Source organism: Dermacentor albipictus, chromosome 5, assembly GCF_038994185.2.
Source record: "Dermacentor albipictus isolate Rhodes 1998 colony chromosome 5, USDA_Dalb.pri_finalv2, whole genome shotgun sequence".
Lineage (NCBI taxonomy): Eukaryota > Metazoa > Arthropoda > Arachnida > Ixodida > Ixodidae > Dermacentor > Dermacentor albipictus.
The window spans coordinates 83,152,768-83,175,018 of NC_091825.1; the positions used below are offsets into that span (position 1 = coordinate 83,152,768).

General features: G+C 44.1%; 1 protein-coding gene across 1 annotated transcript in view; it reads right to left on the reverse strand.

The window, feature by feature from the left end:
* Window positions 1–633: 633 nt before the first annotated feature.
* LOC135905800 (sodium-coupled monocarboxylate transporter 2-like) overlaps window positions 634–22,251 on the reverse strand; it is a 58,896-nt gene continuing 37,278 nt past the window's right edge. Inside the window, exons 6-15 of the mRNA XM_065436852.2 lie at window positions 21,574–21,714; window positions 19,916–20,045; window positions 18,694–18,782; window positions 16,639–16,748; window positions 16,371–16,438; window positions 12,700–12,786; window positions 11,679–11,851; window positions 8,261–8,361; window positions 5,520–5,620; window positions 634–1,167 (exon numbers count right to left, since the gene is read on the reverse strand). Coding sequence (XP_065292924.2) covers window positions 1,081–1,167; window positions 5,520–5,620; window positions 8,261–8,361; window positions 11,679–11,851; window positions 12,700–12,786; window positions 16,371–16,438; window positions 16,639–16,748; window positions 18,694–18,782; window positions 19,916–20,045; window positions 21,574–21,714 — 1,087 coding nt within the window. The 3' untranslated portion in view covers window positions 634–1,080. The remainder of the gene's footprint in view (window positions 1,168–5,519; window positions 5,621–8,260; window positions 8,362–11,678; window positions 11,852–12,699; window positions 12,787–16,370; window positions 16,439–16,638; window positions 16,749–18,693; window positions 18,783–19,915; window positions 20,046–21,573; window positions 21,715–22,251) is intronic.

Genomic DNA, 22,251 nt, shown 5'->3' on the forward strand with positions numbered 1-22,251 from the left:
TATTCTGGTTGATGGGTTTGCGAGAATATTTGGCTTGCAAGTGGCACCAAAGAACTAGGACAAATTTCGAGTCACCAAGACAATCATAAGGCGCATTATCATTGTCTGGATGTCTCCTTACTTGTCCTTCGTCTTGTTTGGTGCAATTTCAAAGCTATAACCGAACACAAGCTATAACCCAAACGCAGCAATACGTTTTCAGAGAGTGCAAGAACACGCACTGGTATGCAAATCTGTACTGGCAAATTAAACTACGGGAAAGAGTTCAAATTCTGCGCACATGTTCGCACTTTTTCACACGTCTTGATCAACGTAACAGCACACATCTACACACTATCCAGAGCTATGTAATTGAAGATACCATGCTTAAACTTGCATTACACGTATGTAATCTGTTGTATTAGGACACAACAGGGGCCACTGACACGACAATTTCATGGGAACCTCAGAACCTGCTTTATTCCTTGCTTCTTGAACGAGAAGCGGTATTCTTGGCGACCTCATTGTTGGAGATTAGCCATGCATACCCTTTATTGTCAATACCAAATAACTTCTCAGACTTCGGCTTGCAGTATACTGTGGTGAGCACTCCGGAATGCTGACGTTTATTGTATAGAAGACCTTGACACAAAATATTGTTAAGCAATCGTGTCTTTATTTAACTCAGTATACCTACACGCTTGCACAATACACACAGATGAACGCGATTTGAACGAATAAAATTATTGGTGATCTTGCTAATAACGATGACTGGAAGAGGTGCAATCTCAAGCCGTAATGCAGAACACTCAACGCGGATCTTCATTTATACGAAAGTAGTGTTCTCTCTACGTCAAAGCGCCTCTGGTAAGGTGGGTTTACTGATGCACTCAAAGACAACCACATTCGCCTGTTCTAGTGAGTTAAGCGAGCCTGATACAGTCAGCGAACGTTTCTACAAGAGCTCGAAATACAGGGGATGGCAGTGTTGCTCAAGCGAAACTAAAATCATATTTAACCTCTGGTTATCGAGAAGGCGGAAGCCGTTCAGTGGGTGATGAAAAAATATGGAGATCATTTTTTCCTTAAATATTCAGTCAATCATAATGTCGTCTCAGGCTTGTGCACGTTCCTGTTAAGTAATAAAGCTGTAGTTGTTTGATCAGCGTCTTTTTCTTTCGCTCCATTCTGAAAAGAACAAAAAAACAACCACAAACGAATTAGGATGTTCAGTCAACGAGTACTTTGGACTGGGTACTATTGGCAATGAGATGAGTACACTGTGAGATCGTCATACGCAAGAGAGCTGGTTTAGGTATTTAGCGGATGCTTGCTCAGCTTACAGCATTTGTGATGAACTATTTCGGTAGCTTGCATAGCACTCCGATGCATACAGTTTTGTCTTCATGGTAAAGCCAGGATATATTTCTTATTGTTCCAGCAAACACGTAAGTTGAGCATAATGTGGCGATCGCGATTTTCTATACCGTGGCAGCGTAATTTGCATGTTTTTTCGTTTGCTGTTCAGTCATTCTCATAGAGACACAAGGAATACCACCGTAAGACTGGAGTACGGGGCATTTTGCCCAGTGAATCGAAGGTGACAAAGCGTATACGCGATTTTTCACGTTATCCGATAAGGCGGCGATGAATTATTTGCCTGTGGCTTATGCATCACACTTACAAGAAATTCAGAAACATTTCTTTGAAAGTTCTTCGGTTAATAAATCAACATAAAAAGGTTTTCTAACGCCTCCCCTTTCCCCCACGTCTGTAACAGTTATTATTCTATGTCACAGTAATTAGCTCAACTAGCACCTCATAAAACACTTTGCAAGGAGAAAATGCAAGCGGGATGCAAATGTTAACTTGTAACTCTCAGTGCGCCGCTTTGAAGGGACACAATACTTTTTTGGAAACTTGACAAGTGATATGCACAGATAGATACGGTTCGTCATAAATCACTTCGCATAATCGCAATCGAAATTATAGCGCCTTTGTGCAGCTGGCGGTAACGTACGCTTCGAATACCCATTTTGCGTTAAACTGATGTTTTGTTTCAACTTTCTAGATCAATTAAATGTGTCAAGTTTTGTGTAGAACTGAACACGATGTTGGGGCATTGAACCGCGCTTACATCGCGGTAATGTCATGCACATATCGACGGTGCTTGTTCCTTGCTCTATGCGATGGCGAAGGAGACGTCGGAATGTTTTGCGGGTGCAGTATTGCGTTTATGCTATCTCAGAGCTGTCGTTTGCTTAAGTAAGCAAATTACTTGTAAGCAAATTATACGTGAATGAAAAAGGATCTCCTACTTAAAGGAATACTGAAACGTTTAAAGGGGTCCTGAGCCACTTTTTATAAAAGTCGACAAAGCCATTTAAAGCGAAAATAAAGAATTTCACAAAATACTTTGCCGCAAAATGTAGTTCAATGTGCAGTTCAGTATAAGCGGAGTTATTGGCAACCAAACACTGCGAAGGCTATGGCGGAGCGGGGCATGCTCACAACGCTCCGCCTTCTGAATGTCACCGCAGCGTGCCGTTCAAATTTTATTTTGGATCTAAAGAATACATCGTTACGCCAAAAAAGGAAAATAAAGACTTGGGAAGGAAGAGTACGAAACGACAGATTGAGCGCTGAACTTGAACTGATTTTATTCTTGCAGCAGGACCGGGAGAATGAACAAATGCGCATGTGTACATCAGTGTTGCCTTGAGCGATTCCAGTGACGTTTTTAACAGTTGCAACTCGTTTTGAAACAGAAAAACAGGCGTGTCACTAATACAACTCGTGCCTCTCTCTTTAATGTGATATGCCTCCAAAAGTTCTCTTGCTAACGTATCACCACTCCTTCCAAGTATCTATCTCACGCAGCAGTGGCTCGCATCTGCCTTCCAGGCAAACCGTGCATAGCGCAGGTAAATGCGCATTACCTTTATTCATTACAGACAATTCATGCTCCCGGGCCCGGTCATTAACACATCTCCCCGTTTGTCCAACGTAGGATTTCCCACATTTTACCGGTATTTCGTATATAACGCCCGTCACACATTTGGCGTACTGTCTAGTCAATTGTATAGTCAATTTTAAATGCTTCCCATTTTGGCTCCAACGACGCGCCAAACGTAAGCCGAACGCGGTTTATCCTCTAAGGGCCACAGTGCGCTTAGCCAGTGGACTCATGGCGCCATCCCGTGGAGTCCGCGGTATCTACGCTATGTAGCCGACCGCAGCTACAGGCAACCATGGTGAGTGAGTGAGTGAGTGAGTGAGTGAGTGAGTGAGTGAGTGAGTGAGTGAGTGAGTGAGTGAGTGAGTGAGTGAGTGAGTGAGTGAGTGAGTGAGTGAAATAACTTTATTAACCGTGTTGAGTAAGCGCGGCGTTCACTTTCAGCACAACAGGGATTAAGTCCGTGCTCGTGCTCGTGCTCGTATGCACTAGTCTGACCATGCTACGTGGTGCTCACCGGCTTTGTGCGTCACCAGCTTGAGCAATGGATAGTAGCCACATCCAACTTCCGCATTTTTGAAGCGCTATCAGGTAGTATGCCAATGCGTCTAACCCGGCGCGACCAGGAGTGAGTGCGCGCTTGCAAGCGTGCGTGTGGTCTGAGCTTAAGTTTCGCATGGTTGAACATGGAGTTCGCATGGGCTAGTTGAACGCTCAAAACTAGTACAAATTGACGAAACCAGACGGCTACGACGCCGATTAGCAAGCTGGCCAAAGTTTAATCACGGCGCTGGTGGCCGGGGTCTAGCGTGAGCAGACTATAGTCGGCGTCTTCGGGAAGTACATAAGCATTATCGGAATTTGAAAGCCCATTTTCGCTTATTTAGGCCTGTTTATCGTACTTCGTCGATAAATATACGCTGTAACACTAAGAAGAAGCACACTGATCCAAACAGCCTTCTTGATTGACGTGAGCTATTGGCCAATACTAGCCGGGCATGGCAATCGGCCGTATTGCGAAATAAAGCGTCCAGAAGAAAGTGAGGAGTAACCTTCTGTTGAAATGAGAGCGCTGGAGAGAAGGGTGACCTTGCACTCGGCTTGCGAGCTCCACGTGCCGCGCACGACTGCAAAACTTGGCTAGAATGAACACCGCAACGTATGCTATACGCGAACTATGTTTTTTCACTAAGCCCGAGGGGTGCTTCAGGCACCCTTTAAGTGAAATTCGATAAAGAGAACACTCGCGTAGAAGTATATCTTTTTCTGTGTGCCAACGCATCACTCTGTTGCGTAGAAAATTGCTGGCCTGTATGGGACGAAATGCAAAAACACCCGTCTACCGTGCATAGGGCGCACGTTAGAAAACCCCAGGTGGTCAAAATTAACCCGGAGTCCCGCCACTGCGGGGTGCCTCATGATGAAATGGTGGTTTTGGCACGTAAAGCCACATAATCTAATCTAACCTAAAATTGCCGCTGAAGGTGCCGCTACGCCTTCTAGATTTGAACCGCCCGAGCCATAACAGGCTAGTGGAAGTGATTTCCTTATGACTTCCTTTTATGGCACTCTCTGTGAATCCAGCCAGTACTTAAAGAAGGGAATTGCGCTAAAAAAGACACGGACGAGTAAAGACATGGACGGACATGGAGGACATACTCGTCCGTGTCTTTTTTAGCGCAATTCCCTTCTTTAAGTGAGTACGACCGACTCGCCCAACAACGTGCTCTCCTGAATCCAGCCAGTGCTGACGGCAATGGAGAGGCCCTATAGTCCACAACAGGCGGCGCAACTCTAATGTCTCATTTTTATAATTTTGTTGTTCAAGAAAACTGTGTTTTCGCTGCGAGTGACGAATTCGTTATTACAGAAGTCAAAGCTTTCAATAAAGTTTAACGTAATATTTTCACAGTGGAGCTGTTTACCTTTAACCCCCGTATGCATCCCCCGCATGCGTTCCCAGGTCAGGCACCCGGGGCGGCTTGGGTCTATATCGGGGACACAGTGTGTGGACAGGAATTGAAACGGCTAGGAGAGAGTGGGAAAGAGTGTGGGCGACAGCGCTTGTGAACGTGAGCTGCTCTTCTGTGGTTATAACGTCACGCGGGTCAGAGTTGCCGGCGTGGCTGCAGCAGCGGTTGCGGCAGATGCATGGGAGGTGTGGTGACCGCGGCTGCGCTTGTGTCGGCGTGGTGCAGTGCCGTGTGAAAAAAATGTGTAATTTTATAATGTGCCCAGCCTATCTGTGCAGCCCATGTAGGCAGCCCATGTAGGCAGCCTAAACAGTTTCGCTGGTAATCGGTCCCCATGTGAATGTTGTGGCCCCACGATTTTCTTAGCCTCCCTCCAAAGGCTGTTATGTAGATCCTTGGCCCTGCTGGCTGCAGATGTCGCGTCCCTGGAGCAAAGTCGTTGTTTTCCTGGTTTTCAGTACCCCTACAGAGTCTAATATGGGCCGAACGTGACTGTGGTATTGATCTCAATTCAGTTAAATAATGAATGTCTAAATGTGATCAAATGCACGAAGTACTCCAATGCTAAAACACTGAAGTATAATTAACGCTGCCATCCGCCTCCAACTCACCAGTTCTTTCATGTCATATTCGACAAATCCAAGCTTTCTCCAGAGGTGAACAAACCATTTGCTCACGTGTGCCACCTCAGCTTTCCGCTGTTTGTGTTCACCTACGAACAGAAGAGCAGCATGCAGTGAACGAAACAAAGAAAAGTTAAGGTCATGGTCACGAGAACATCAGTAAAAGTGAACTATATTCAAAACGAAACTGCATCACACACGTTACACAGCATCTGCGAGTAAAATTTCAAGCGTATGCATAAATTTATTGCAGCATGAAACGTTCGGATATTATTGCGGGTCTCAAAAGCGTTATTTGTGTTCGCACAAGAACTAATAGCAGGGCAATAAATACTTCCTGTTGGAATTTTGCGCAAGTACGGCTGAATAGTTCCTCAGGCTTTTGCGCGAGTGGAACACTGCTGTGCACTATTCGCAAAACCTAATTCAGACGCCACTTAATTAGCGGGTGTTGGCTGATCAGAATTGTGTTAAGAAGGCTCTGGATCATACACAATCAATAAAACCTAAAGCTCAAGAAGTTGCAGACGCAGTGGGCACTATTTTCGTAATTCTAGATCTGAAAATATATACATGCAGTAGCTACGTACGCCCTTCGTCATGCGTTTGTAAAATAGTCCGATAATACTAAACTACTGCTCAACGGAGGCACAAACAGATGTTTTCCTGTTGCGGCAGTTGGAAAGCTCGAAACTGCATTTTCTGTCCCTGTCTCTCCACTAGTCATTTTGCTTGAAAACGTCGTCTTCATTTCATTGTCGTCGTTAACTTTAGGACGGGCTACCTTCCCTGAATATGAACTATATTAGATCGGAGTAAATAGTGGAATTTCAAAGGAGGCGAAATGATAAAAACACCCGTGTACCATGCATTGAGTGCTCGTCAAAGAACCCCACGTGGTTGGAATTGACTCGGAGTCCCTAATTAATGCGTGTCGCATAATCAGATCGTGGTTATGGCAAGTGAAATTCCAGAATTTAACTTTCTTTTGAGGGGGGGGGAGGGGGTAAACAGACCAGCTAGCGAGAAGGACTATCGATAGCACGAGCTAGTTTGTTGTACACGTTGCCGTGAAACGAGAGCCCCAGAAGGACATAAACGGAAAGGACATACACAACTGACGTAGTAGTTCTGCGGAAACCCGCAAGGTGGAGAGAAGTAATGAATAAAGGGAAAATCGGACATCCACCCGTTCGTAGCAATTGCTACAAAGGAAACCCATACGGGTTCCTCGAAAGGAAAGCCTCAAAGTTGCAGAAAAATTCGTCCTGGTTCTTCAACTTTGAGGCTTTCCTTTCAAAGAACCCGTATGGGTTTCCTTTGTAGCAATTGCTACGAACGGGTGGATGTCCGATTTTCCCTTTAGACAAACACAACTGTACAACTTCAACTGCAAGGCCACTTTATCTAAATCGAAATCTCCCATTTGTACAATCATGATATTATGCCATTATCACAGATTATGATGGATTATTATAAATATGCCGACGGCACATAACTTTTTCAAATGATCTAGTGACGGAATCCACGAAAAGAAAGTAAAGTTGGTAGGATGACCTTTTGCACACTTTCTACTGTGTCGTTCTAATGCGCAGTTTATAAATTTTGCTTTACGGTATGAACAGCCATGTCGTGTGTCTAGCTTTTTGAATTGAATCATTTCTCAAAGCACGCGAGCACATTACTTACTCTTTCTATAGGTTACGCGGGACCAAAAACCGCTCTCGCACCATTGCGAACTGAACGCAGCACGTCGTACGTCGGATAAAACATGGCTGTGGCGAAAATAGAATGGTTGTGCGTTATAGAACACTACCCACTGTAGTGAAATCCTCATTATAGAAGCAGGAGGTTAAACTTAAGTGCAGTTTATACTCCGTCCTTTTTTCCTTATTACTGCTGCACTAAACTGGAAAAAAAAACATGCTGTGTACAGAAATGTGTATATTGCGACTGAAGGGGAAATACGTACAAGGCCTGCACGTCTTCTGCAGTTCTAACGAAAATGGCTTGAGAAGGAAAATGGGTCGATCCGAAAGCTAACGAACTGTTTCAGACAGCAACAATTTCTCTTTATAAGGAAATTCTTGTTAAAATTCCAGCGAAATGGTACAAGCAATTTTCCTTATCAGACACCCGCTAATTGACGCTTCAGCTGCCAAAGTTCGGTCACTCTAACGAATGAAGCAATGTCCTTGGTAAAAAAAAAAGCGTCAACATCGTGAAACAAAAGCAAGAAAGAGTGCCTTTGGTTTTTTTTCCCCATTTTCCTTTGGCAGGCTTACGAATTTGTGAAAAGGCCATAAAACTTGCCCAAAGAGTCAGTGTTCGTTTTCAGAAATGCAGGGCTGTATTTTGGGAGTGCATGAGCTGAATTGGCGAAAGGTGCGCGCGAGCACGGAGACCATGTTATATCGCGGTTTATTCGTAATGTTTGTAACACGATATGAAAAATAAAGTGAGAGAAAATTATCTGCTACACAATGCAGTGAAGTGCACCGAAATCCTTGGTATAAGTTGCCACGAATTAGTCCACGCGCAGTTTGATTGCTTCTTTTTCTCTCGCCTAGCCATCTCAATGTTCACCCCAGTGCCTTCGCTAGAAATCTCGTATGTGTAAGTGCCTCCGGCAATTCGAACAAGGTCAAATTCGCCTGTAGCAAACATTATCCTTCTCCTCCACGCGAGACGCTCGAATTTAGCATTTTATGCAAATACCGGTCACTTACCTGTTGCAACGCTTATCAGTACTCCAAGCACGACTGTGCCGCAGGTGCTGAAGAGACAACTCCAAAAGGCAGACAAGTGAAAAGAGTCGGAGGTGTGTGTCCTGCAAGGAAAATGTACAGAAGGCGTCGCTTTCGTTAGCTCAAGGTGTGATGGCTTAAGCAAGCGAAGAAATAAAAGGAGAGGAAGTATGAGGGACAAGGCTGCGCCTGGTTGGCTACACCGCACTGGGGAAGGGGGAAAGAGGACTGCAAGAGCTGAAGAATGAAAAAAAAGCGCACAGTAAGCAGGTACGCACACACAGTGAAGCGTGTATCCTTCATTTAGTCACAGCGGTCATATACGCTCGAGAATCTCAACAATCATAGCAGCACTTTTCCGGCTTTGCACGCCAGAGTATAATTATGATTGCGTGCCTGCTTGTGTACTATGGCGAGCTTATGCCAGGTTGAAATTTTGGGCGGCTACTCCAAGCAATCTACAATGAGAAACTTATGGTTGATCCCTCTGAAGCGTGTCTGCACAAAAGCTGTTGCATATTTGCTTCCTGAACTCCCGGTCCGCTGCAGCGAAAGGAGCGCGATTTTGTGGGCCGGCGATCGTGCTGGCGAGCGGCCGGCGACCGAGGCGTCCTGCTGCCGAATCGTTTCGGCGAAAGTACGAGCATTTTGGTCCATCTCCGTGGTTTCTTGGGCAGCCAGTTGAGTTGCGGCGCGCTCAGCCTCAGGACTGCTATGGGCAGAGTTCACAGTGTGCGCCCCGAACGCCCAAAAATTTTCTGCTTCACGCTGGTGTGTCTCTCACCGGATCAAAACGAGATTCGTCAGGCGACGTTGTTGCCTTTCTGCGCGGCTTAGCGCAGCGGTTTTGTTAGTGCCATCTCAAGCGAAGCAGTAGGTGGCATGTAAGCACTGCTGATGCATGTTGAAGCTGCATTCCGTATGCGACAACATGTCAGACTAATCGGGCGCGAAATACGAACCATGTGCGGAAACTGCCTCGTGGCCTCAGGTGAAGGGCTAAACCGCCTACACCAGGTTACACCACGTTAGAGCCTCCGCTGCGCTGAGACTACCGAAGCGCTCACTGTCGGCGCTCGTTAGTGTCATGATGCAGTACTTGGCTTCACCGCTCCTAGATGGAGGCCTCATCTCTGCCCGTAGATGGCATACTTTACACATTCGCGCGACATCACGTCAGTTACAGGAAGATGTTGATGGACCCCGGCATAAAACACTTTCGTGTTAAAAAAACTGTACAGCAAGAAAAGAATTCTACAACTTTCTTGCTCAGTTTTTTTCGATGGTCGATAACGTACTGACTCGCCGAACTATTACATTTGCGTGGTAAGTGTAACAGCGTGGAGTTTTAACAAATAATATTTAGAAACAGTATCGGAAAAACAATGTAGAATATTGAGAAGAGTATAGGCTTGGGCTGGTTGGTTATACATAGTTACCCTGTAAGCATGGAAGAGTATAGGCTTGGGCTGGCTGGTAGTACATAGTTACACTGGTAGCATTTAGTTAGCGCTTGTCCTGTCTAGTCTATGTCGATCGTCCTTCCCTCGCTATGCTTCCAGAGTAATCATGCTGCTTTTCTTTGTTTTGCGACTTCTGAGAAAAATGTCCTTTGCTCAAGCGTTTTCTCTCCCCATGAATAAAAAAGAAAAAAAGAAGGCGATACAGACTTCGCAACCAAGACCGCGATGAGCGCTTCAATGCAATCGATTCAGCAGCATAACTTACCAAACTCAGAATGCTTTGATTTACCATGATCTCAATCCTGACCTTACACTCGCCTTGAAGTAACTTGGCATGCCGTTCAACTATCACTCTTCTTTTGACTTGAAAAATTAGCAGAGCTATTGTCGCACTAGCCATCCATTTTTCGTCATATCTCTAAGAGAACATTTCCATTGTACTTTCCATTTAGGGGCAATGTGAAGAACTCAGCAGCAAGAATGATTAATCTTGGCAAGCGCGTGATACGTAGCATCTCTCTCTTTTTTTGTTGGCTGGACAATTTCGAATTCCCAATAAAGTCCATTCAGTATCATAATGAGAAATTATTTGTCTACTCGTGTTCTGGCTGGGCGATCATAGATTAAGATGTGAGAATCTGCACAACTGTGCAGTTTCAATACTACGCATTCTTCAAACTGCAAAATTTGTTTCCGACAGTCAGTACAAGAGCAAATGGGTCATCTTTTCTGATCCTGAAGCAGTCGAGCAGGCACTGATTCATTATTGTTTCTAATTTAGCGCTTCCTTTCTGTGGGAAGAAATTACAAAAATATTAACTCTCCATTGTCATTTCTTGGGCGTGTTGGTAAACTGATTTGGAAAGCATATTTAGCGCCAGTAAACGAGGACAGAAGGGAGACAGCTCATTGTGGTGTCGTCTCGCTTCTGTCCTTGTTCGCTGGCACTAAATATGATTTCCATGTCATATTAACCCTCGCTGCCTTTTGTTGTACTCCGATCAATTTACTATGCAAATTATCCATATTAGCATAGCAGGCAATGAAGTCGCAAATAAACTGGTATCTGAGGCACATATTTCAAATAACTAACACTGGTTTCCTTGTAACCATCGGATGCTAAATTCTCGGTTGTGGCCTGCGAAACAAGTTATACGGGAGGAGACAGTTTTATTGCCGTGCAAAGTCGCCATTTTAGTATCACCTTGACCCTCGAATGCGCTGCTCTGTAAACCTCAAGACTGACTGCTAACTAGACGTGTACCTACACAATATGTGCCTCGAGGGAGCATATCCATCTCATTTCTTGTAACACATGCAATACACGACATTATCTGAGTTCCTGCAATGCATTGAAATAGAAGCTTCTGTTGAGCACTCTCTTGTTGAGGGCCTGCAGCAGCACAAGCAGTGAAAGATCTTGCACAGTCGTCTGAACACTTTAGGTAGGCGTTCCTTCGCTGTACAGAAAGTGCTTCAACTATAGCTAGCGCAACAAAGAAAGATTAGCTTTCTAGGTTCTACTAGATTTTTTCATCAACTGTGAAATAATAAATTCTTTGTAAACGATAATTAGCGTGTACCTTTTGTTTCCTCTATTATCTCATTACGCTTACACGTTTGTGATATTCTTGTATAATACCATTCTTTATTTTTCTCTTTGATTTCCGGATTTGCTTTGTCTGGTATGAGACTTTGTTATAGACATTTGATAGTGTTTTGCAGTTTTGTTATCTTTGTTTGCTTTAGTTCTGCTCTGTCCTCTACCAATAATTGTAGGATAGCCGGTCCCACCTGTGACGCAATCTTCGATTTATCACATTTAATAAGCAAGTGGAAGAAGCTATTCATTTCTGACAAGCGCCTTTGTGATGATTCGTCAGTCAGATCTGCGTGACGATTGACACCATGGCAAACTTCCGTGGCTGAGTCCTCACCTTGCACTTGGTGGAACCGTTGTAAAATTTGAGCTGCTTTGAACGTGGGTGCTGTTTTCCGGACAGTAGTCGAGCGTTACCGGCATGAGTGGTGGCTTGTCTCCAGTGTAGATTGCTTGCCACAGGACCAGTAGCTGGAAACCCAGGAACAGAAGCGTCGAAATTCCCGCACCCTAAGAAGTAAGGAACAGAAATATGGTTCGGTACAAAGAAATGAACTGCGTTAGTGCCCCTCATATACAGGACACGCCAACAACTCGACCTTCGAAATGAAAAATGTTGGCGAAAATACTGTTTTAACTATACAAAACAGTAAAGGTATTTCATTTAATGAGACAATCGCAAAGTTATCACTTTATGGCACGCATGAACAAATTTCGTACTAACAACTATTTGTTGTTGCAAAACTACAGTGCCCTCCCAACGTGCACGATTCAGTAGGATTTAGTTACCAGTGGCCTCGAGAAATTTGACAACACGATTGAATCACTTAAGCTGCGCTTCTAGTCATTGCCGCAAATTCATGAATGTTTTTAACAGAATCAGCAAATGTAGCGTTAATTTCCCCACACTGTAATAGCCCTCCATCTGACAAGACGTTCTATGACGTAATATTAATACCTGCATGCTTCGTTTGTACATCGACGCCTGTCCAATTATATGAACAGGTAGAATGTTTCTGCGCCATACTATAAGCCCATGAAAACGTGCCGTGTTTCAATGCCGGATGTCTAGACAAAACGATTGATTAGCATGTTGAGCTGGCAAGCGAAAAAAGGACGTAGTGCAGGAACAGCATAAAACCAGTTGGAGTGCATCGAAACTTTTGATCTGTAAGCTATTATAGCCCACACAGCCATCACATGCGCGTTGTAGAGCAGCGAGCGGGCAGAACAAGACACCACCAGGTGTGACAAAGCATTGTTTAGTTTTCAAGAGCCTATCCTATTACTCGCGTACCATTTATCTAATGAGACCCAAAGCTATAAAACGACTGGACACAATATGGTCATTTACTCACCTTCGTATGCACGAATGGGAACGCAATCGCCAATAACAGCAAGCCTACGAAGGGTCCCGTTGATGCAGAAAGCACCATCAGTATGACCTGCGTTGAAAAGAAGCACGCACCCATGTAATCATCATTACTTCCACGAAAGTGTTAGGGAAATAACACTGTGCGACAATCCAGCTCAACGATATCGCTTATAGTGATTCGCTTATATATTTGTCCTCAGCGCGCTATGCGAATGCGGCAAAACAAAGGGAACAGGAGAACGCTATAAAGCTAAATAATTCCCACGTGTGACGCGTGCTTAAACAGTATTTTTTGTTCTCTGTGAAACAGGAAGGACAACAGTTTTTCAACTCTCTACTGCTCAGCTCGTGAAAACAAGAAGCCGGAACGAAAAGCTTCAGTATGTGCAGTTTGCGGTAATACGAGGGGGTATGCTTCTGTGGCAATGAAGAATCTACAGGAGTGCAGCTTCTACGTGCCTTACTGCGCCAGAGATCCGGCAGCATCTGACAACGCATTTCGTTTCGTGGAACAGATACTGAATTAGCGAGCTTACACGTGCAACGGTTTCGTGCTTACCGAAGCCGGGAAGATAAAAGGAGAAGAATATATCGCATATGACACACAGTAGTGATTTTGTCTTATTTTTCAATTGTAAACAAAGCGTTTGTGTTTTTTTTTTCTTCCTCAGCCTAAACTAATGCGCTTTAGAATGTGTAACTTTTTTTCAGAAGTGATACTTGTGGGCGCTAGGCCTTCGTAGCTTTTCCTTCATTGCCAGAAAAAAATATTACGCGAGTGTGGTACTACTGCTAAGCCGCTGACTGATTTCAGCTGAATCTCGCGCCCAAGTAGCACATTGCAGTCGGTTCAGTATAGCGTTACACTTGCTAGCATTACTTGCCTGTTAGTTTATGCAAAACCTGCAACAAGCAGTGGCATCGCTGCTTCGTGAGAAGGCTCGCTGCACACTAGCCCGACAGTGAAACCGAAACATTCTCGTCACTTATTCGCATCTGTTAAGAGCGCCACAGTTGCGGTCAGCGGCTGTTCACTGCCACTTTTCAGGGTGAAATTGGTCGACTTTCATGCCACTGGAAAAAGTAGCAGCGTTAACATCTTGCATTCGCGAAACCAGCTATGAACTGGTTGAATGATGGGCTTGAAGTCCGGCATGAGGATAACTTGTCTGTCTGTTCCGCTAAAAAGTTGGTCTAATTTTCTTACTTTCGTGCACAACGGCTACCTAAACTAACTTATAAATTTATGATTTCCTGATAAAAACCCACTCTGTGGAAATGTCGAGCGTTTGACCTAAAAAAATTTTGAACGCACTTTCTATTAGCCTTGCATAATCACAGCCTTCATGTACCCTTAAAGAAGCCTTGTTACACATTCGAAGCGTCGTCTTTACTTGTTACCCACAGAGCGATGTAAAAAGCAGACACTAGCTGCTTCTGTTTTGAACGCTTAATTTATGATTCTACGAATGCGAACGGCAGACACTCAAGGAGTTTGCTGATCCCTTCTCATATGCTGCCATGACATTCTTTGTTCTTTGTTCCTTTGTAAGTTCATTACCAATTTTACGTTCATTTTGATCAAGTGCTAAATTAGGGGGGGGGGGGGCAGAGTGACGACTAGGACATGCGGGGAAAGCAACCAGAATACGATCCCCAGTCGATAAACCCAATTGGACGACGTCGAAGTAGAAGAATTACCGCGATAGATTTCTATGACAGAATGCTGACGGCACATGTTTCGAGTAACAGATTAAATAGCACGATCTGGGATGCTCATGGAAATGATGGCGTGAAGAATTGGGTGTGCGCATTGCGGCATACATTATTTTCATCAGCTGAAAAGGCATGCCAGTTTCTAGCAGGAACTCTCGGTGGAGTGTCTTGAACGGATCCCAATGACTGGCGTGCTCAAGAATGATTGCTCAAAACATCGTAGGTGCAAAAACAAGCGCTGCCGTAACGTGACGTATTGGTGCTTTTGATTCAGGGTGAACAAAAAAGAAGAAAAAGAAATAAAGTAAATCGCTGTCATTCGGTCGCGTTTCCTGCGTTGGAATGATACGTCTTCGGGTCAGGAGCAGTTAAATGTAGTATCGTGGATATCTGTCTCTTTATATACAGACGAAGTCACGAATAACAGGACATATGACTATCTGGAAGTTCGTCAACAATTTTAGCGTCAGAGTTGTTCAGGTTAGTTATCGTTCACGACGGTGTTACAGATACTGCCTTATCCACACGCATATTGTTTTGTTGAACTTGAGCGTCGCCCGGAAGCGATGTCAGAGATTGTATTCCTCAGACACACCAATTATGGCAAACGCGTTTGAATTTTTTTCTGTCTCGTAACAGTGCCGCATCGTAGTCCTTAAAGGGCCACTAAAGGTAAATATTAAATCTAGCTAAAGTGATGCATTTGTGCTTGAGAATCTCTAAGACGTCAATATGATTGCGAACAGGGCCTTAATAATCAAGAAAGTGAGGTAAATGCAAGACATGATTGGAGACTCCCCCGGGACATTCAAGCAGTTGCCCGATGATGAAAGCACTCCTCAGTTAAATTCTGTCACTAGCACTCAGCCACTCTTTGCAAAAAACATTATTGTAGTACAAGACGAAATAAACTGCTACGTATCCAGTTCTATTTGACATTTAGCAAAATAAGTCAATGAAAATACCCTTGAAAACGACGCGCTAGGTGGAAAGGTTTCGTTTTCGCTCGACCCTGCGCCGCCCACGCTTTCGCGTTTCAGCAGCTTCGTTATCGTCTTGTGCTGCGCTGGTTTTGCTGGCTGGCCAAAGTCGCACAAAATGCAAGTAGCAGAGAATTAAACTTCCGTGTTATGTAGCGGGATGCCCGAACGCTCTGCGCCACTTGACCAAAAAACAGTTGCAGTGGCGAATCCACCGCTCTCTCGGTCTTGGCTCGGTGCCGCCGTCTGTCGGGCGCCGTTTTACTCAACAAAGGCAGCAAAGGGTGGTGATGACAAATGTAACGTCACCCCTCCCCCACTTTGATGGCGCGAGATTTGAATTTCGAAAAGGTATTCGGACCTTTCAGATGCTATTTTCTCGTAAAATAGTCCTTTCCTGGCACGAAACAAGCATTGCGAGGTTTCTGAAATGATATTTAAATAGTCCATGTCGGCTCTTTATTTGCCCCCTTTAGTGTCCCTTTAAGATGAACCCGGAGCACTTGTCTGTAAGCAACAAACTTTTACATGAAAAGTGATGGTCAGTTAGCTGACAATCACGTGATTTTTCAAGCTACTAATTTTTTGTCTGGTTATTTTAGCCTAGATCACTTCACAAAATGGAAGTGATCTCAATTGCGGAACTTTGCTGCATACAGAGAAATACTGAGATTAAAGTTCACGAGCGACATAAGGGCCGTCTAATTTTGACTTAGCTGTTTAAGTGTGTCTTTAAGTATATGCGAACTCTCTTTATTAAGTTTGGGTAACTGCCGTCTAGATTTTCCGTTGCTATGACGTTTCTCGTTCTCTTGCAATATTTTTATTTCTCTTATTATTATTATTATCATCATCATCATCACTACTACTACTACTTCGTGAAAAGCGTATCCGTTGAAACTACAGAGTGACTAATTTGTTTCTTGTTTTCATTTCAATAACTGCAAAAGACACTTGCCCTTGTAATAGATCCCATGTAGACGCAGACACAGCTGTACAGCGTCATCAGAACGCCAAGAAGGAATGCTGCAAATAAAATGTATGTAGTATTAAAAATACAACCCTACACAATTATTTGCGAGCTGGAAGTAGAGATAACCACGATATATTGGACAGTGCAGATAATGAGCATGCCGACAGCTAACAAGCAGCGACCGAGCCCAAAATATATCATCGATATACGCAGCCTGTTTCGCAGTAGCGTTTAACAGTGTTTCGACGCATACCCGTGGCTCTTGTGATCCATTTGACATGAGAATTCACGCCTTTGATGTTAGGGGACAGCACGTCAACGTAGAGGACCGCCGCCTGGGAGTTGATGATTGACGATATCGTGCTGTAAGAAAGGAATGGTGCAGTTTAGTCACTCAGCCGCGAAACGAAGCTGAGACAGAAAACTGAAATACATATAAATGCGGCTTTGATGTATGGATACGGCACAGTTAAGGCAACGTCTCGGAAGGGAAGAGCGCAAAAGACGGGACGGACGAGTGGCACAAAAACACAGAGCGCCGACTTGAAACTAGTGCGCGCAAAGGCGGACAAAGCAAATTTAAAACTGTATCTACGCAGTGTGCTCGTTTCATTACGGCAGAGCACAAGTACACAGGCCACCAAGTCGAGATGAGATGAGAGGACCGTGCGCATAAGGAAATTGCGAGTTTGCCAGTTTAACGAAGTGAATGTACCAGAAGATAAGCTAGATAACTGCATTTCGCAATCAAACCAGGTGAACGCATTAGCACGGCCGTTCGACCAAAACGCACAAAGTGCGGACTCCACGCGCGTGTGAGGGCAGAAGCGCTGTACCGAGTTGGGTCGCTGTAGTTGCCGCGGGTTGAACTTAGCGCTTGAGGCCGTGCTTCCGCCAGTTACCGCGCACGCAAACAGGCGTCTATATCAACTCACCGCAGCCGCAGCACCACCAGCTGGGATAACGCTCCCGCCCTCGACTGCGATGCCGAATGGTCGACGCATCCAGTAACTCGAGCTCACAGCGATGTCGCTTGATCGAACGATCAAACTTTTAAGATAATTGAGCTCTTGGCCGATAAAACTTGGCGCTGGCGCGCTTCCTACACTGTCCTACACTGCGCTGTCCTACGTAGTTTTGGCCGCAGGACCGCAGAATTTCGTACACAACACCAACCGCACCAACCGTGCTTCTTGCCGGAAACTTTGCGTTTCGGCTGGGTTCGGTTGTCCTTCCCGTACAGCGCGCCTAGCTTGCTCGGTGCGGAAAATGCAACGCGAACTCCAGCTCTCCCAGTAATTTTCTTCAGGCACTGGCTCATACGGTAAATACGGTATAACCACGGTGGCCCTCGCCCGGCCAGCAGTCCTCTGTCCTGGGGCAACGTAAAATGCCGCGCTTACAACGATCAAAATGGGTGCCACGAGGTGTCAGTTCTTAATAACATCAATGCGCTACACACATTTAGATTTACAACAAAAGCGCTGTTCATCAGCACTGTAAAACGAACATGGCGACGCCGGCAATACGTCGAAAATATTTTCCATGCGTGCGGTAGACGCTTCAAGCCATGCACCTTGCTCTTTTCGTGCATCTTGGCTTTGTACCAAGATGTAGATGCGTGCCCAGGGTTGACGTAAGTTCTGTACCCGCTTTTGAGAAGTAGCCGGTGCCAGACAGCGGCAAATGAAGAAAATGCCAAGATGGCCGCTCATTCTTCTATCACGCTTGTATTTTATACAGAACAGCACGGTGACAGCAACAGCAACGACAATGGCGTAAAATTAGCATGAATGTTCGCGGAATATTTAATGCAATAAAAGAATGATTAAACGAGGTTACGAACAAAAGTATTGAACTTCCTGGTAGGACAGTGCACGAAGTTAATATGTTTTTAATTGGGATTCCGAGGACATGTAATAAAAAGAAATGAAGGTACAAAATGATTGCCACGGGTTTATTTTCGATGTCCTCTAATTGCTACTAATACGTGCATAAATAGTTCAGGACCACTCACTCCTATTGGTTCGGGCTGGTTGGAAGCCTTTGGTTGAGCATTAAGGACAAGGTACTTTCTTTTACTTATGATTGAAGTGTGGTCCAGTTGGTTAGGTTGACAGTTCAGTTGTTAAGAACGTGTGGCGAAAAAATGACGATCTAATCCCAATGATGCTGTTCGCCTAATGTTTTAGACTTTAGTTAGACAAATGAAACGGAAATAGAAATTTAAATCGCCAGAATGTTCACAGACACATACAAACAAATAAAAACGGTTTTATTTTACACTCGATCTGCAGTTTTGTCTTACCTTGTTGCGGCACTTACAACGGCTGCGAGGAAAAGTCCAGTGAATCCCGGAATGTGCACGAGGAAGGCTTTCACATAATACGGCAAAATCTGTTGGAATAGGATTGAGATTTATTAGCTGCCGTACGATAACATTTGGTCATGTTGAGCACAAACGAAACCCCACGATGAAGCCAGGATAAAGGCAACCAGATTTACCATACATTTGCTTTCGCATTGGTTCATGAGGACACATATATAATGAAAACTGCTGGCATGCGCAAAAACAACTAAAATAGGAAGATCGCCTACAACAATCAGCATGCTCGCATAATAAGGACTGCATTTCTAGTCATCGATATTAAAGGAGATGCGGAGCGCTGCTAAAAGAGCAAGCGCAGTAATGCTACCAAGTCGGAATTAGGTGCGGCGCATTCTCTTTCAAAATCGCAGAATCGCTGCACTAAAAGCCTGAACTTCTACAAACTTATTTTTTCACTCTAAATTAAATTTGTGAGTGAATTACCAGGACGTCGAAGAGGTTTAAAAACTAGGAGCACTTGGAGGCACGACTGCCAATTTTTTTATTGTTATTATCTTGCTAGCAGGCTTCGGTTGAGAATAGTGAGCTTGCTTGTATTGTGTAGCGTTGAGTACAGCTATAGATAAGTAGTGAAAGATTCACCAGGCAAGGACGACTGAACGCAATCCTTGCCAGCCCTCACGAAACAAGGGTTGCACTGTCATCCTTCTCTGGTACATCATTCTGTAATTCTCGTTATATTACTCCGCGCCATGCAAAATGACGGTTCAAGTTGACAAGAGTGTCAGTCTAGGTGGAAAGTAAAAGTAGACACACAAGATAAAAATTTTGTACCAATAGTTTCCAAATGTGACGATAAGTGCAGAAGCTTTTGCTTTTTGTCCGTATCAGTAAACAAATGCCATTTTTGCCTTCCAGAGCAATTCAGTTATGTGGCAGTGTCTGGGATAAAATACCTCATTTTGTATTAGCTGCGGTTCTTTCTTTTAAATTTTTTGTCTAAGTAGTATGTGTGGCGGCTGTTAGAAACAAAAGACAACATGGAATTAGTAAGTTTACGCTATTTGCACTCGCTGTGTCCTTCGTGCGCTCCTATTCTCAGCACTGCACATCTTGAAAATGTTGTTTACAAGCCGACCTAAACGCTGCATTTTATTGCATCACAAACTTGATTTAGGATAATCAGAGCAAGTTTACTTGCCTGGTCATAGCTATTGATAGCGCCGGACAACTTCGGGTCACAGCCCCAAAACCAAACTATCAAGGCCACAGTGACAGCTAAATTGGTGGCATACACGGCAACAAGCATGAGTGATCCCATCAAGACGGTTCTGAAAGAAAAAAGAAAAGAAGGGAAAATATTTTATTGTGCAGCTGCTCGAATAAACACAGACACCACGTGAAAATTATGCCGCGATCACTGAAGAGCTAGACCATGGTTGACATGTAGTCAGTGTGGTCGTTGTGGAGGTGATTGTATATATTCTTTTTTTCTTTGGTTCATCTTATCGAATATCTTGATGTTTGACCTTGCAGTTATTTCGCCTGTAATTACGCAATATCAGTCTGCCGGAATGAAATGTTTTTGTTCTGGTTTTGGTTTCGTTACACTTAAAAAAGTTCCGTTCTGGTTATGCTCTAGAACTATAAAAAAAGGTTATTCATAACGATTCATAACGGTTTTCGTTCGCATGAAAAAAATTTCCAATGCAATTAAGGATAAAAACGTAGTATTTCTTTTTCTCAATAAGCGAATTATGATTTTAGAGATCATGTTCAGTGCCTTGAGTCAAGGTACTGAGCATGGTCTGAGAAGCAGCACGTCATCGAGGGCACTCGCCAAAATTCGAGAACGTTGTCCCGATAAAACGAACTTAAAGGAACATACACGAAGGATAAAACTCGCGTAAGAAAGCGTTGTACGTGTAGAAAACAAAACGATAAGCTCTTCAGCGCCGACGCCCTGGGTTTTGCTACGACGCAGATCTCATAGAGCACCGAGTGACAGGCTTAGACTAGTGGAGCGCTCGACCAGATATCGCTCCCATCATTCCTGCCAGAGATGCGTGTTTATGCGAACCCCTGAGATACGCGCTTAGTCTGGCGTTCCATGAGGTCGGTTGTTTCGCATTGCCGGCTTTCCCCTTGAACCGAAAACCGATCGAAAATATTTCGGTTTCACTCCAAAACAAAATAATTAATGAAGTCTCCGTTACGTTCTTGTTGAGGTCAAAAATATCGTTTCCTTTTTTTCGTTTGTTCCGTTTCAACTCACTGCTCAATATATGTTACATCAATAAAAAAGGTTAGCTTAATATTTAGCGGGTTTGCCTAAAAAAAGAAAAAGGAAAGTTCTGGCCGCATTTGAAACGAGAGTAACTTTTGTGAAATATTGAACTCAATTTACGGCGAGTTCTCGCATTCTCATATAAAACGGCAGAATAAACCTATGAAATATGAGCATGCGAAACCCTTGAAATTTGATTAAAATTTGAAAGGACAGCCGTACCCGCAAAACAAGCTGGTTAAACTTTGTTCCGAGAACTTGTTCTGTAGGAAGCACAACTTTTACTCTGACGATAGCCTGATTTTATTCCACCGTAAAGCCATGCTACAGTAATGCTTTCAAGCCTATATCTCGTGTAACATATTTGAGTCACAAAAGTAACTCCTCAAGAGACAGAAACGGCGGAACTAAAAAAAAAAGCTCAAACGGCTCAATACATTGTTTGCCGCTAATTTACCTATTTAGTACAAATATAACTCCAATAAGGTTTTCTTGCGACAGTCATAACACCTTATGAGGCGTATCCATCTCAAAAGCACCCTCAGCCACACTTGTCGGCCGTTTGGACATACCTCTGGGCGCTGCCTAAAGTTCGTGAAGCCATGCACCTCTGCACAACAACTTGGTCCAAACCTACTCGGTAGATGGAAGCCGTCGTTGATGCTACAAATGCAGACCAGACGTTCTCATCGTGAGTGATGTCGAGCGCCACACTGAAAAGAAATGACAGTAGGGAACAGTTACTCATTTGATATGCGTGTCGCTTACAGCATATTAAGGCCCACCTTCTATTACATACAGTGTGTTCCAAAACGTGGGCCTTAATGGGGGACACGCGCTTGCAAACTGAATGACTTGAGGATAAACGAGTGTGTCCCTGATTATTGGGAAACAGCTCGTGTGATACCTATATTAAAGCATGGTAAAACTCTTTTTCGTCGTGAGCCTTTTGATACTATAAATCTGATGAGATGTTTACGCGAGGTCAAATAGGAAGTAATTCACACTAGTCTGCAATTGGGGTGTGAGCACACAGAAGGGCTTCCCGATCACATGACAGCACTGTAAAAGCCACAAAAGCCGCGTTAGCGTAGCTGGGAAGTCAGGCTATCCGTGGCAGTTTGTATTGTGCAGTGTTATGGAGACCGACATGGTCACTTGAGAAAGGTGCACCATTCCGAGGAGTTCACTGTCCAGTACAAGAAGTACATCCAAGAACAAGCGCACCGTGTATGCATAGCTGCATCGGC